The sequence below is a fragment of the Necator americanus genome, chromosome IV (assembly GCF_031761385.1).
Source record: "Necator americanus strain Aroian chromosome IV, whole genome shotgun sequence".
Classification (NCBI taxonomy): domain Eukaryota; kingdom Metazoa; phylum Nematoda; class Chromadorea; order Rhabditida; family Ancylostomatidae; genus Necator; species Necator americanus.
The window spans coordinates 19,773,169-19,786,733 of record NC_087374.1 but is presented as its reverse complement, the minus strand read 5'-3'; the positions used below and the strand labels follow the sequence as shown (position 1 = coordinate 19,786,733).

General features: G+C 41.3%; 3 protein-coding genes across 3 annotated transcripts; 1 reads left to right on the top strand and 2 right to left on the bottom strand.

Annotated features, from left to right (window-relative positions):
• Positions 1-4,500: 4,500 nt before the first annotated feature.
• Positions 4,501-4,998, bottom strand: RB195_001975 (uncharacterized protein; the record flags this gene model as incomplete). The annotated part of the gene is made up of 1 exon (XM_064199004.1): positions 4,501-4,998. One exon carries the CDS (start codon positions 4,996-4,998, stop codon positions 4,501-4,503), a length of 498 nt encoding a protein of 165 aa, XP_064054885.1.
• Positions 4,999-5,076: 78 nt separating this feature from the next.
• Positions 5,077-5,493, bottom strand: RB195_001974 (uncharacterized protein; the record flags this gene model as incomplete). The annotated part of the gene is made up of 1 exon (XM_064199003.1): positions 5,077-5,493. One exon carries the CDS (start codon positions 5,491-5,493, stop codon positions 5,077-5,079), a length of 417 nt encoding a protein of 138 aa, XP_064054884.1.
• A 2,493-nt stretch (positions 5,494-7,986) lies between these two features.
• RB195_001973 (uncharacterized protein) lies at positions 7,987-8,553 on the top strand (the record flags this gene model as incomplete). The annotated part of the gene is made up of 2 exons (XM_013442961.2): positions 7,987-8,349; positions 8,425-8,553. The coding sequence occupies 2 exons, from the start codon at positions 7,987-7,989 to the stop codon at positions 8,551-8,553; spliced, it is 492 nt and encodes a 163-aa protein (XP_013298415.1).
• Between the last annotated feature and the right edge of the window lie 5,012 nt (positions 8,554-13,565).

The following is a 13,565-nucleotide window of genomic DNA, read 5'->3' as shown; positions in this document are numbered from 1 at the left end:
TTAAATATAGCACAATATAAATAATAACAGCTCGAACGTCCGGCTAAAGCCGGACCTCAGGTTTTTTTGCTGTTCGCTTCGCTCGGCTTCACCCATCGAAAAGAAATAACATTGGTGACACTTTTGTAAAATTAGAATTGCTTCTTTCTATCAACGCTTTCTTCAATTTTTTTTTACCCGAAATTTTAAGCACAGATGAAAGATTTTTTCTAAACGTTCAGTTCTATATTTGGAGAACAATCGATCTTGATTTTACATCAATGTTTCTCTCAAACCTCCACAATTTGGAAACATCATTCGAAGTCTGAGTTTCCTCCGTTCTCCACTATTAGCAAAGAATGATGTGCTAAAATCAGATGAAGCGAATATCACTATCGTAGTGATAAAAATAACGTTCTACGTCAGATCGCTTTTTTTGAAGAAAGAATGTTAGCAGCATCAGGAAGACATGCTGGGAAATAGATATGAGAAGGAACCATAGAAACCAATTCTACTTGGGGCTCCCGCGCACCAATCCGATGCTATCTGGCTCCCGGCCACGAATTCGACGGCGTAGGACCCGTCTGACTCCATTTTACCGCGTTGGGGCTCCAGCGCACCAAACCGACGCCATGGTATCTGTCTCCCTCTCCTTTTTTGGGATATCTTTGATATGTCAAGGACTAAAACATGCACACACACACAGGCGCACACACGTGACAGAATACCCCCGTTATTATACAGCATGATAGTTTGAAAATTAGGAAGTATGCATTCGCATAAAAGTTTATTTACCCTCACTAACAAATGAGAGAAACTAACTTGTCTTATCAAAGTCAAGATGCATCTCCACAGGTTTGGACAATTGTGAAGAGGTAGAGTGCTCACTTATCAAGTGCATGTCTATGGTTCAACACCTTCCGGGTGCAGAGTTTTGCATCATTATGGAGTATTTTCGTGACACACAGACAAACGCACACACATACACACACACACACACACACACACACACACACACACACACACACACACACACACACACACACACACACACACACACACACACACGGACTAAGCGCGTTATTATACAGCATGCTAATAGAAGTTGTGAAGATAATGAAATAGAAAGCAAAGTATTTGATTGGACGTGACTAAATAAAAATCTTGATCCTCTTCACAATTTAACATGCTGTCATTACCATCAAATCTACTTTATCTACTAATATCTATCTACTAATTTTTGTGTTATTATTTTATCTACAAGAAATGGAATTAGCCAAACGTAACCTCGTATTGACTACTAAGAGGCCGTAGGAGACAAACTTCTTTTCTTTTATCGCTCGATTATTGATTCGGAACTTCTTCTTTACAACCAATAAAATGTATTAACGTTCTCTACGGAAAAACACTTTCTGCATCACCAGTATTTGAAGGAGCAAAGTGAAGTGTCGTTGTTTTTATTGCAGCGGTCAGAGATCAATCCCCGACAAAAGTGGGATTTTCGCATTTAGTGTACGAGAGTAAAAAGAGCATTTTTCATACGATACAGACGAATTTATTATTATCACTTGAAAAAGCAATTTGGATGCTGTTACTGAGCGATAGGGATAAAACTAGCACAAAGTAGGCTCCACGAATTTTTGAATGTGTACGCTCAAATTGGATTTTATGCGGTAAAGCTGGCTACCATTTGTAGAGAAAAATTTCTTCCATATTTCTACAAAGTTCTGTGCTTCTAGCTCCCCTGGTTTTTTTAAAACCTAGTTGAGAAAAATCCTAAATTTTGCCTCAAATTTTCAAGTTTTTCTCAACTAGCTTTTGACAGAACCATAATACATACAAAGACCAAAATTTGCAGCTAAGGGACTTCCTTAGTGCTCTATCAAAATATGGAATCGAATTTTTCAAACGCGCTGCCGTAATCTCGCAGCGGAAAAAGTGCGAAGTCTCAGATTTTCAGCAACGCGTCAACATTCGTATGACTTCAAACAAAGCCCAACGACTCAGCTTGTTGTTAATAAAGACGAATTCTGTTCGAAGTATGTTGTAAAAGAAGATTTTTGCTATCATAATTTGCTTTTACTTTCCTCCAATTAGTTTTTGTTGTCTCAAAAGCTAGTTGAGAAAAATGCTAAATTTCTCAACTTTTTCTCAACTAGCTTTCAAAAAAACCAGAGGGTCCCTGAAAAAGATGTTTTAACACTTTATTAGCTTGAATCTTTATCTACAGAAGCAGCCACCTTTGTCTTCCTCCGCCTCTTCTATACATAGTCCGTTATTCATATTTATTTCAAGCTACTAAAATCCGGTCAGTCCAGCAGTAATTTCCATTCAGCGCCTGCTTCTAATCTCTGAAATGTCCTCTAAATAACACCGGTATGCGGTGAGCAGTGTTCTAAACACAATTTTAGAAAAACTGCTGGTGAATTGTTCTTCTTAGTAATTTTTTCCGGTTTTGCAAAAATCAAGATCCCGGTGGGGATCGAACTATTCGTTGTCTGTAATCACTGTCAAAGAGTAGAATTGTGTGTGGGAAGTAGGAAATAGTGAAAATGCTTTTAGAATGCTGCCTCGGCATTAGTCATTTTTCCATTTTGAAAAAATCGGCAAAAATCGAATTCTCAAATGTTATTTTCATTGTCGATGTGTAAAATTGTGAGGAAATAGTAGGAAACGGTGTGAAAATGGTTATTCGTCGTCATCTTCAGAAAAACTATTAGATTTAACTTACAGTTGTAACTCGTTACACCGCAATAGTCAATGTACGTACGAAAGATTGAGAAGCCATAAATGTTAACAAACAGCAATGGTAAGAAAAGAAAAATTTAGGTATTTTATTTTAGGTAAGAAATATTTCTTCAAGAGAATTATATACAATGTTCGACAGAGGAGGGTCTACCATGACTTACTTGACTTAATCAGCGAGGTGATGTCATCGCCTGACGCGATTACCCGCATCTTCGCCGAGGTGTGCCGTCCTTGAACACAGCTCTGCCCAACCTTCTCGATCTTCTGCGAGAGCTTGCACAGAATCAATTCATTCGTCGCTATTCCATATTCTGCGAAACCTTACGTCTCGCCTGAACTGCCTATCCACGGCGAGTGTCCTCAGGTCCTCTTTCATCACCTCAATCCAGAACTTCCGTTTTCGGCCAGGTGGCTTCTTCCAGCTCGAACCCGGCAAACTCTTCAGATCTCGTTGAACAAGGCGATCTGCCGGTCTCCTTAATATATGACCGAAGAAGCGAAGACGATTCACTTTAGCCGCTTTCGAAGGGCACGTAGCGCGTTGAAAAGACGGCCTAGAGGAGAGTCGAACGCGGCTTCAAAGTCCAGAAACGCTAGTTGCATTAGTTTCGATACCGATACCGTTCTCCAAAGATTTCAGATCACTTGCTTATAGAGCGTCTGTTAGCTTCTTTGCAACATGCTGAAGTTTCACTGCTTTCCCATATGAACAACCTGGTCAAACGTTCTCGAGATCAGCAAGGGTACCCATGGGGACAATTGACACTGGCCAAAGTGGCTTGCGAAATTGAACAGGAAAGGTCCTCCCACCCCCCCCTCCCCCCCCCCCTTACCAACTCCAAAAAAATGTTTAATAGGGGGTCGAACTCGCGCAGTTGTTTCTTCGATTCGATGTCATTAAGGTGAGTCGGTCCGGGAAGGCTAAGGTCCGCTCCAAATAATTGTTCGAATACCGTTCCCAGATTTCGATCACTCTTCTGACCATGAACACCTGGTCAAACTTAGATCGGTCAGGACGAAAGCCAGCTTGCTCGTCGCGCGTTGTTTCTTCGCGATGTTTAATGAATCGGTCCGGGATAATCGTCCAAACCTTGTACAACAAAGAAATTCCTCGTAATTCCTAGGGTCCGTGACGGATAACTTCTTGTGGAGGGGAACTATGATAGCGTATTTCCACGAGTCAGGAATCCTTTCGTCTATCCATATTGAACGGATGATCTCTGTCTCTCGAATCTCGACGGAGCAAGACATTTGAATTTTGCGCTAATCCCGTGTTTAATTTTATTTTTTTTTGAATACCTGACCGACTCGGTCGGTGGCTCCTCCTTAACCGCATACGTCGGTCTATGAACGTGCTCGAGTTCAGGAGCTGACGGTGCTAGCCGGTTCAGCAAGGTCTTGAAGTGTTCCCTCCAGGAAGGGTTGCTTTACCGTCAGCTACTCCATTGGCGGTGTTGAGGACAGGAGAACATCTTTTTATTTTGCCGCTATACTGCATTATTGGAGCACAGGCTTTCCGCGGGTTCCTGTCCTCCCACGCCTTCTCAAACTCCATCGCTCCACTCGTTATCGCGGTCTTGTTGCAGTGGACGACGCAGCTTCCTCCTAAGGCGTTTTTCCTGGTTAAAGTCACCAGCACTGCGCGCGACACATACAGAATTGTATGCGGATTTTGTTTCCGCAGATGCAAAGGCAAACTTCTTCCGCGGCAATAGAACCGGGAGCGTTTCCCTTGCAGAGTCCTGGATGCACTTTGTGAAGGAATCCGCATTGCTACACACATTGGCGGAATTTTGTTCTGCATTCATCGCCTTTCAGACCTGCCATGTCGATTTTCGGTTGGAGAGGAGCTCCTCGGTTTTTCTTGTGGAACCGTATCTTGAAGCTGAGAAGAACTGGACGGTGGTCAGAGTCGAACGCGACGTCCCAAACAGCTCTAGATTTTCGCATATCTGACTGAGGAATGTTCCTCGTCAGAACGTAGTCGAGCTGAAGCTTAAGAGTCCTCATCTTCTGCTTGCACTGCTCTTCAGGCGTTAAAAGGGTTGACGCCTGCCACGTGAGCTGATGGAGTTGATGATTCCTCTTAAACGTGGAAGCGATGATGAGGCCCGTCTGTTCGCACAAGTCGACCAGACGGTCACCGTTGTCCGACGTGCGCTGCGCTGGATAATACCATTTTCCTAGCACATCGGATTGCTGTTCGAGTCCCATCTTCGCATTAGCGTCGATTCCGACAATGACCACCTGTTGGCTTGGTATTTTAGACATCAACGCATAGAGTTCATCATAGAAGATGTCCTTACTGTTGTCTTCAACGGTTTCCGTAGGTGCGTGAGCACTTACGAGTCAGAGTTTACGTCCTCTGCGATCCCGCAGTCGTAGAAAGGCGCATCTAGACGACGTTGAGCCAAATTCCTCCACCAGGTTCTTGTAATCGTTCCTCACAGCTATCGCGCAGCCACCTACTTTGTTCTCATCAGCATCGCAGCAGTATATGGTGTAATTTTCGATGCTGATGACGGGCCGATCCCTCATGCGTGTTTCCTGCAGTGCAGAAAAAGGCACACAGAGATATCGCAGAAGTCTGGATAGAGCGGCTTGTTGGAGTTCACTCGATAGTGTTCGGCAGTTCAGCGTGACGAAACGAACGGTTGTTGTCAAAGATTCCATGCTCCCTTCAGGCAGTTGACCTTTCAGGTCATGGGTTTTGGCGATGTGCTGGACGACAGCACCTTTTTGCAATGTATGGGAAGCTTTCGCCATATAACAGTGCAGGTTATATAACTCGTACGTTCCCAATGCGTACACTCGAACGCCTGATTGCGTTTAATTAATGCAGGGCCACCAAGTGCAGGTAGCAATCAGACTCGTGTACGAGGTCCCACTTTATATTAATAGTCATTATAGTGATATTTAATAATATTTGATATTATAATATAATGTTATTTTTGATTTACTATTAAGCTTCCAATTTCCTTCCCTAGTTCTGTCCATTCTAACTAATTTTTCATTGCTGTATTAGAAATAGCGATATGATTGGGTCGTTTTCTGGAGGATCTTCTATGGGGAGCCGTTTTCAGGAGGGTTTTTGCCCAACTACACGTTTGACCCTGCACACAGGTCCTCTTATCACGAAGTTATAGTATTTCCAATCTTTCAAACCTAACAATGTTCATAGAATCTGAGCTTTTTGGATAATCAAATCCTATCAAATCCACTTTTGAAATGCTGAAAACGACATAAAACCTAACCTTCGATTTTTTTTTCAAAACGCACGAAATTTTTAATATACCGAGCTTGCAGCACAACGAAGGACTGTCGCGCAGCAACGTTAGAGGGAGTGGAGGAGTGGTGTCGTAATTGAGAGAGCCGTGTCTCATCACCACGCTTGACCCTGTTCGGTACTATGAGCATATGACAGTGTAGTGTATACTATACTAATTTCTAACCAATCGCACCAATCTCCCTTGTAGTTGGATCCGGTGATGTTATTTGGACTCAGTCGCAAAACATATCACTAGTTTCTCTGGATCGGAGTTGTCGTTATCGGTGTCCAGTCATAAATGGCCGCTGTTCCTTTTGGAGTGCAGAATAAATAAAGACACGGAAATCCCAGCTTCCCCGACCTTCGATGTTCGCGTTGACGACGACAGGTGACACTAGAAGAAGAACCGTTCCACGGGATTCTACTCTGTCCGCTGGAAGTACATACATAAGGTTCAAGTTGATCTTTTTGTATCACTCTCAGTCAACACAACTATTGTAATTTTGCTCCACTCTGCTGACGAGTAGCTGGAAGATTAATGATACATCTTATCAGTTAACTTCGTTTAGGCGGATGCCTGAACGCTCCTAATGCAATAAAGAGAGGAAGATGGCACCGCATTAGTATTATCCTCGATTTAATTTTCTACTTCTGCAATTAGCTACTCTCAAGTCTATGTGCGTTTAGATAAAAGTTGTCAGTCGTAAAATTTGACTAGAAGAATGAAGAGTTTAAGTACCCAAGTCTCAGCTCTGAAAACTCCGCACCATTGAGACATGCCGAGTCCATCAAAGCAGAAGGCTCGGTATACACAGTAACTTCTCGAAACAGGCACATCGATCAGTTGAAAAAAAGGTTCAGGGAGAAATATGAACTGCTAATTGAAATACATTGGAAAAAAGGGAAGAAAAAGGTGCACACAGATTTCTTGAAGTAATATGAAATATTTCCAACATTGAAATACATTGGAAAAAAGGGAAGAAAAAGGTGCACACAGATTTCTTGAAGTAATATGAAATATTTCCAACCTTAATTAGGAATGATAACTTGATTCACACTGTTTATATTTTCGCACGTTTTATTCGCGGTGAGTTCAAGGAAATAGTGATGAAATGGTGATTCAATAATGTTCCAAAGTTCAGAGAAACTCAAAGTTGAATGTTGGTAAATGTTGGCAAATATTGGTAAACATTGCCTTAGAATTTCACAGGAAAGTTAAGTGGTCAGCACACAGTACTTCCGCTGTACTTTTTACGTCCTCTATTTGTGTATCTTTGTATACTTATACTATCTGTGTATACTTATACTATGTATACTTTGTATCTATTTATGTATACTTTTCCTTGTTGAAAAATTCGCAAAAGGTTTCTGGATCTTATGTGTATGTGTGTTCTCTTCTGGTGGGACGACCGAATTTCAAGAGAGAGAGAGAGAGCATGCTTTGTCAGAGATTTCCAGAATTTTCAGAATTTGTGGTGAATCAGATCCGAAAAGACTCCAGCATCAAGTCAATACACGTCTTTATCTTAGTCAAATTGTTCAAAAACTCCTGTTATGAAGATGATAGTGTATGTGTGATAGTTTACGATATGAGAGCATTTCTGATGTACCACAGCAGTTCTATATTTCAGTATTGCACCAGTTTCGTACAAGCATCACTTTAATAGCGCCCATAGAGACCATAACCTATCTGACAACTGGGTTTTTATAATTGTTTGTTCTCATTTCTGCGACGGTGCTGCGCGCGACAAGTCACAGAAAACTTAATGGATCGAAATAGATCGTAATTGTAAACCTCTGTTGGTATATAAACAGATGGAGTTGATGAATCCCATCACAGCAACCGAGGTTACCCATCGTGAAGCAGTTCTATTGTATACAACATCTATTTTACCGTCTAAACTACTCTATGTTCATAACTGCACACTCCTGTTGTCTCAAACTCTTTGATATCATTGTGATATCTCTAAGAATGTGCTTCTAATTTGCAGATGCGTGTTTTGGTGTTCATTCTCGCTGTCGGCGCTGTCCTCGCCGACTACCAATCCCAAAACTCGGGTTACGAAACTGCTGAGAAGAGCCAGCCTCCACCCGAGTACCCACCATCTTCGAACGGAGGTGATCAACAAGGTTACAACTCAGATGGTGCAGCCAACGACGCTCCTCCACCACGTTATCAGCCAGGCGGTGGAAACGGCGGTGGAGTGCCAGGAGTACAGACTCCTGATATCAATATCAAGGTGCCTGGAGTGCAAACTCCGGACATTGCTCCACCAGTTGAAGTGAAGCCGGTGCAACCCATTCAGCCGTCGTATCCTCCTCCTGGTCCTGGACCTGCTCCTTACAAGGATTCTGTACGTTGCAATCATTTTCACTATCTTTTTCTGTTCACTACAGGTCCTTCAACGAATCAAATTCACTGGTTTCAGCAGCAATATCCAGCCAACGCTAACTACCAGCAAGGCGAGCAGGCACAACCTGCACCACATGTTTCCGCTCAAGGAGGTGATGGTCTCGCCTATAGCAACGAAGTGCGTCTACGTGCACGTCGCTTCTAAGCATTTAATGTCACTATTGGGTTCCTGCGTGATTCTTTGTTATAAGAGAATTTTCGGGTTTAATAAATGATAATTTTTGCCGCAGTCACTTGTAATTTCACCACTTATGAGTTCAGTTCAATCTGAGATTTCCAGAAATGGATAATAGTGTAGTAATTCATTGATTACAACATAATAGCCAATTATATAACAGTTTCAGATTCAAGCACCATTCAATGGCATAATTTCATATTTCGCTTTTTTTTTGCGGAAAGAAACGGGTAAAGACTGCGACAATGTTAAGGAGAGGCAAAAATCTTACAGTTAGAGTGTATAATGAGAGAGGTGCCCTTAGTACAACACTCAGTCGCTGCTCGAAAAGTCGTTGTTCCACAGATCTTCCCTAAAAATTTCCAACAACTACTCATAACTAAGTCCGGACAATAATTAGTTGGTGTTTTCTTTTTTAGACGTGATTCAACCAACAAAATATCAATATCATACACGTAGTTTAAATTTCACTCGCTCATAGTCATATAAAAATATTCCATGTTATTCGAGAACTGTTCATAATCGCTACCACCATCTCTGAGTTTGGATGTTTGAAGATTCTCACGACACAAAACAGCTTATTACTGAAGTGTTCGCAGAATTTTTTTGAAATCGTTTGATAACCGGGCACGTCTACTTTGAAGGTGAGCTAAAATTATATGAGCTATAAAAATGTGGGATCCAAAACGAAAACTATATGACACATGCGCTATTGCTGGCAACATACCCCTATGTATATGACCTACACCTACAATGGCTGGAGAGTCGATTGTGACTGTTTGTATAAAGTCGAAGTTTATATGAAGTGTATATGAAGAACGTGGGGGCGCATCCCAAGCGAATTAATTAACGCCAGAAACTTTATCCTTTATCCTTTATATGAAGTCGCCTTCAATTGAAAACAAAGGGCAAGCCTGATGTGCTGAAGAACTCACATGTTGTCCTAAAATTGACATGTTGAGGAACAGGTTGAGGATTCTCATTAGACTTTGTTTCGCCACTGCAAAAAAAAAAATGAATTTGGTGCGATCCATGCTTACTGCGTTTTCAGAGCTATGAATAATATCCCTGGAGATCTCTTGTATATGCTTCTTCATTACTTGCGGACGAAGGATTTCATGGAAATCACAAAGACTTAAAACAAGACCTAAAAAACCAATCACATTTATTTCAAATATCCTAGAAGGAATCATAATAATGCAGGAGGAGAAGGACCTAATTTATTTACAAAGAGGACGGCGTCAATTTCTACTGCCATGGATTTGAATGCAAAAATTTGGTGACTTGGGATTACATCGTTTCCTTTTTTCGTGCATCATTGGTGTATCTGAATAAAAAATAAATATGTGCCGCAAAAAATGTCTCTAGCCTCACACTATGCATACACATGAGATTGATTATACGTCGTACGAAGCTTTAGAAAATTTCCCTACTTATATACTGTTCCAGTCCTACATTTAGGGGTCTCAGCGATGACCATGCGCGGGACAGTATTATAGTTTCTACGAAATGATCGAGCGATCTTCGACCAGAGTCGAACTAGCTGCAAACATTCAAGGATAGTACGTTGTAATGTAATGTAATTAGTACGGAGAATTGCTATACGAATCAGCGCACGATTAGCTCTGCCAAAATATGTAGATTTGCTACCCAAAATGGGCTATCTCTTCAGATATTCATCGGTATTTCAAGCAAAAAACCAAAGAAAACGATTGCTGCATTGGATGCATCAATCGTTGTGGAGATGCATGGGTTGCAGATGCAGTCCAGTTACAATCAATACAGATATAGAACGAAAAAAGTTGGTCGCTTTTGCAGAGTAAAAATTTTGGAACTGTTCTTATTATTATTGGTTCTCCGGATTGTTCCTTCAATTTCAGACTCACAATAAGACTTAAGAGAAACAGCACATACCACCCCTGTCCGCAAAAACACAATGTCTTTGATCTATTCACGTCTCAGCATGGTTTTTTTTCTCAAACCAAGTCCCACAGGTATAGAACTATTGTCTTATATGCACCATACCATACAATGAATATATCCTTATATATCTTTGTGCTCTGCTCACTTGGAATGAAAAGAGCTTAAATTAGCTCCTAGGAGAACAACAAAATCCTTGGTACTCGTCCAACTTTACCTGATATTTTCAGCTGCGCTCATCGAGTAAAATGATAGCCGCCAATTCAAATGATAGACAAAAACATCAGTGTTCTAGAAACACAAAGGTATTTAGGCTTTGGCTGATGTATTTGTTAATTGTCCACTCTAACCCGAACTCTTCGGGGATGTAGTTGCCTTTGATTCCCGAGAGTGCTGTTGCTGAGGGAAACTGGTGTCACCGCTGGTAGACCTGCGTGAACGCTTCCTATAATAGAAAGAGCGACTAAAAAGGACCACCAACACGAAAATCAGGACTCTTCTATTTGAAAAGAACCAATTTGCTTTGTTGGATATTCAGTCAGTTCCGGTAGATTCTTTTTCCTTATGCCACTTTAGCAACAGATTTTCAAAGTTCAAGTCATTCTGTAAGATTTTTCATGATGCTGATGCTTTTTAGTCCTTCAACCAACATTTTAATCCACCTCTTTCGTATTGACAAAGGATTTCTCTAGGATCTCTTCCATTTGGGAGAAAGGTCCTCTCAAAAAGAATCGTTTCAATGACGGGAGGGATTGAATTACTAGTAAGAAGTATAGGGGACAAATGATCTCCTGTCAAAAACTACCGAGCAATTAGCGTAGGGACGGACAGAGGCGTTGCCGTGCGATACAAGAACCGGTAACCTGTTTGCTACAAATCGACAAGTTTCTTTAATCACAACCCTTGACGTAACCTTGTCAAAATTTCGTACAGAACTTTAGTTGTTCCGCGGGTGCATGTTCTCCCATTCGCGTAAATGAACTTTATAAAGTAGAGAGAATCCACATAGAAAAGAATCTATCTTATTCGGATGTAGCCCGAAACAGGAAGATCGGCTTGCGTAGCTCTACCAAATTCTGGACTACTCATTTTGCTTGGAATGGTGTGCCATAAAGGACCTCTCCCCTAGTATTCAGTTATTTTTTTTACAATGTTAAACTAATGACAATTAGTTTTACCATTTGTAAACATTCCGGTTTTTTATTATTTATTTAGTGGAAATCTAGTTATTGGCTTTGTTGCACGGTCGTAAGTTCACGAACCCTAACTATGTTGTGATTATATTTCTCGGACTACGGTAGAAAAGAAATTCTATAGAAAAATATTGTTATTAATCATAGTGGGTATTTTGCTCGTTACTGTATATGATCTCGAAATCCTACTCTCCTTGATCTTCGGAAAGTCCTAAGATTTCACGCAATTCAGTGCGCATAGAAATCCAACAAGTGTTGGGAATTCCTCGCAATAACTTACTAAGTTCATACATATTGTTAATGTACATAGTTTGTTTACATTCTCATTATTAAGTGAACTGATCTGGTAGTTGAAGCGTAGTCGATGAGAGGTTCGGTGGCGAATACAGGGTCGATGGCTCAAAACCGCCCTAGAACCAACCAAGGCTTTGATCCCTCCATAGTAGATAAGTTGGAATCAGACTCGCCTGCCTAGGAGGCCAGACACTTCGACTTGATACATTGGTTGGGTGAAATCGATGATACTCGTCCATTGCGTATCCGTTCATGAACCACCAAAGAGTTCTGAATTAAAGTCGAAGTCGTTGGTTGGTCCCAAAGAGATCGGTTGAGGCTGTGCACTTTCTTCTTTTTCAAGTGAAAGGCATCACACCACGAATCTGAGGTGGTACGGATTTCATGTGGAGTATTCGTACACGGGATAGTAGATTATGGAGAGGGGGTGATTCCGTCAATTTTTTGCTAGCTGTCTTTAAAAACGGCCCGGAAGATGCGGCGCGTGCACAAGGCTGGCGCACTCCAGTCGAACTTCTTGTAGAAAATAGCGCGCCGGAACGCCCGAAGCCGTATCTTCCAGGCCGTTTTTTTTTACGGCAATTAGGAAGAAATAAACGGAATCACCCCTATTCATCATCTACTATTCCGTACATGAATGCTCCACCTGAAATCCGTACGACCTCAGATTCGTGGGGTGATGCCTTCAATTGATGGCTACTGGAGATAAAAAAGACTTCATTCATTTTGTGATTATATACGCCTGTAATATATTGGTCATGAATACTTCTGCAAAATCAAAGCTTACCAAACTTTCGCAGGAGCCTGGGGATTTTTTCTTGGGGAACATAGTATCCAACCCAAGTTGGCAAATTGAAAAGAAGGCATAGGTGTTTATGCCACATATGTGTGCTTATTCTGCAGTGTAGAATTATTCACTAGTTCCATGTTCATGTCATAGCAAAGGGTGTAGTCCGAGAACATGTTTCGACTAATCGTCGCTGCGTGGATACGCATCAACAGTAGGGAATGATAGAGTCATTCGCACGTTTTTCATCGAGATACGCTATTATAGTCGCTACGGTTCCACCGCTTCGACCGCACGAACGTCCTAATCCACCGCCACAACTGCCGAATAGTTGTTATACGTGCGCTTTTCTTAAGATTAGAAAAGGCTCAAAACTGAGAAGGAGGAGTGGAGCTTTGAGATATAGGAGATATAGAGAGTATAGTCACCGGACCTTTCACTGTCTTGCAGCAGTTCTGGAGCTGGTCGAGCCCAACTTTATGGATCATACGCGGGGAGCTGAACGACTTTAATGTTTAGGATTTTTAGCTTTGTGGAGCTTTAAACGAGTTTTAAAGAGACTATAAACCAGTGAGACTGGATCATTATATGAGTAATCCCTGACGAGAAATACACGTATGTAGATGCTTCTATAGAAAATCTCGAAGTTGTAGACACTAAAAAACTCTTCTTTTCTTGCTCTTGTTCTTCCTATCTTCATATTTTCATCGAATAATTATTTCAGCAGCACTCAAATAGGAGTTTCTGCGACTAAAAAACTAACCTATAGCCGGGATAAGAAAGGTAAA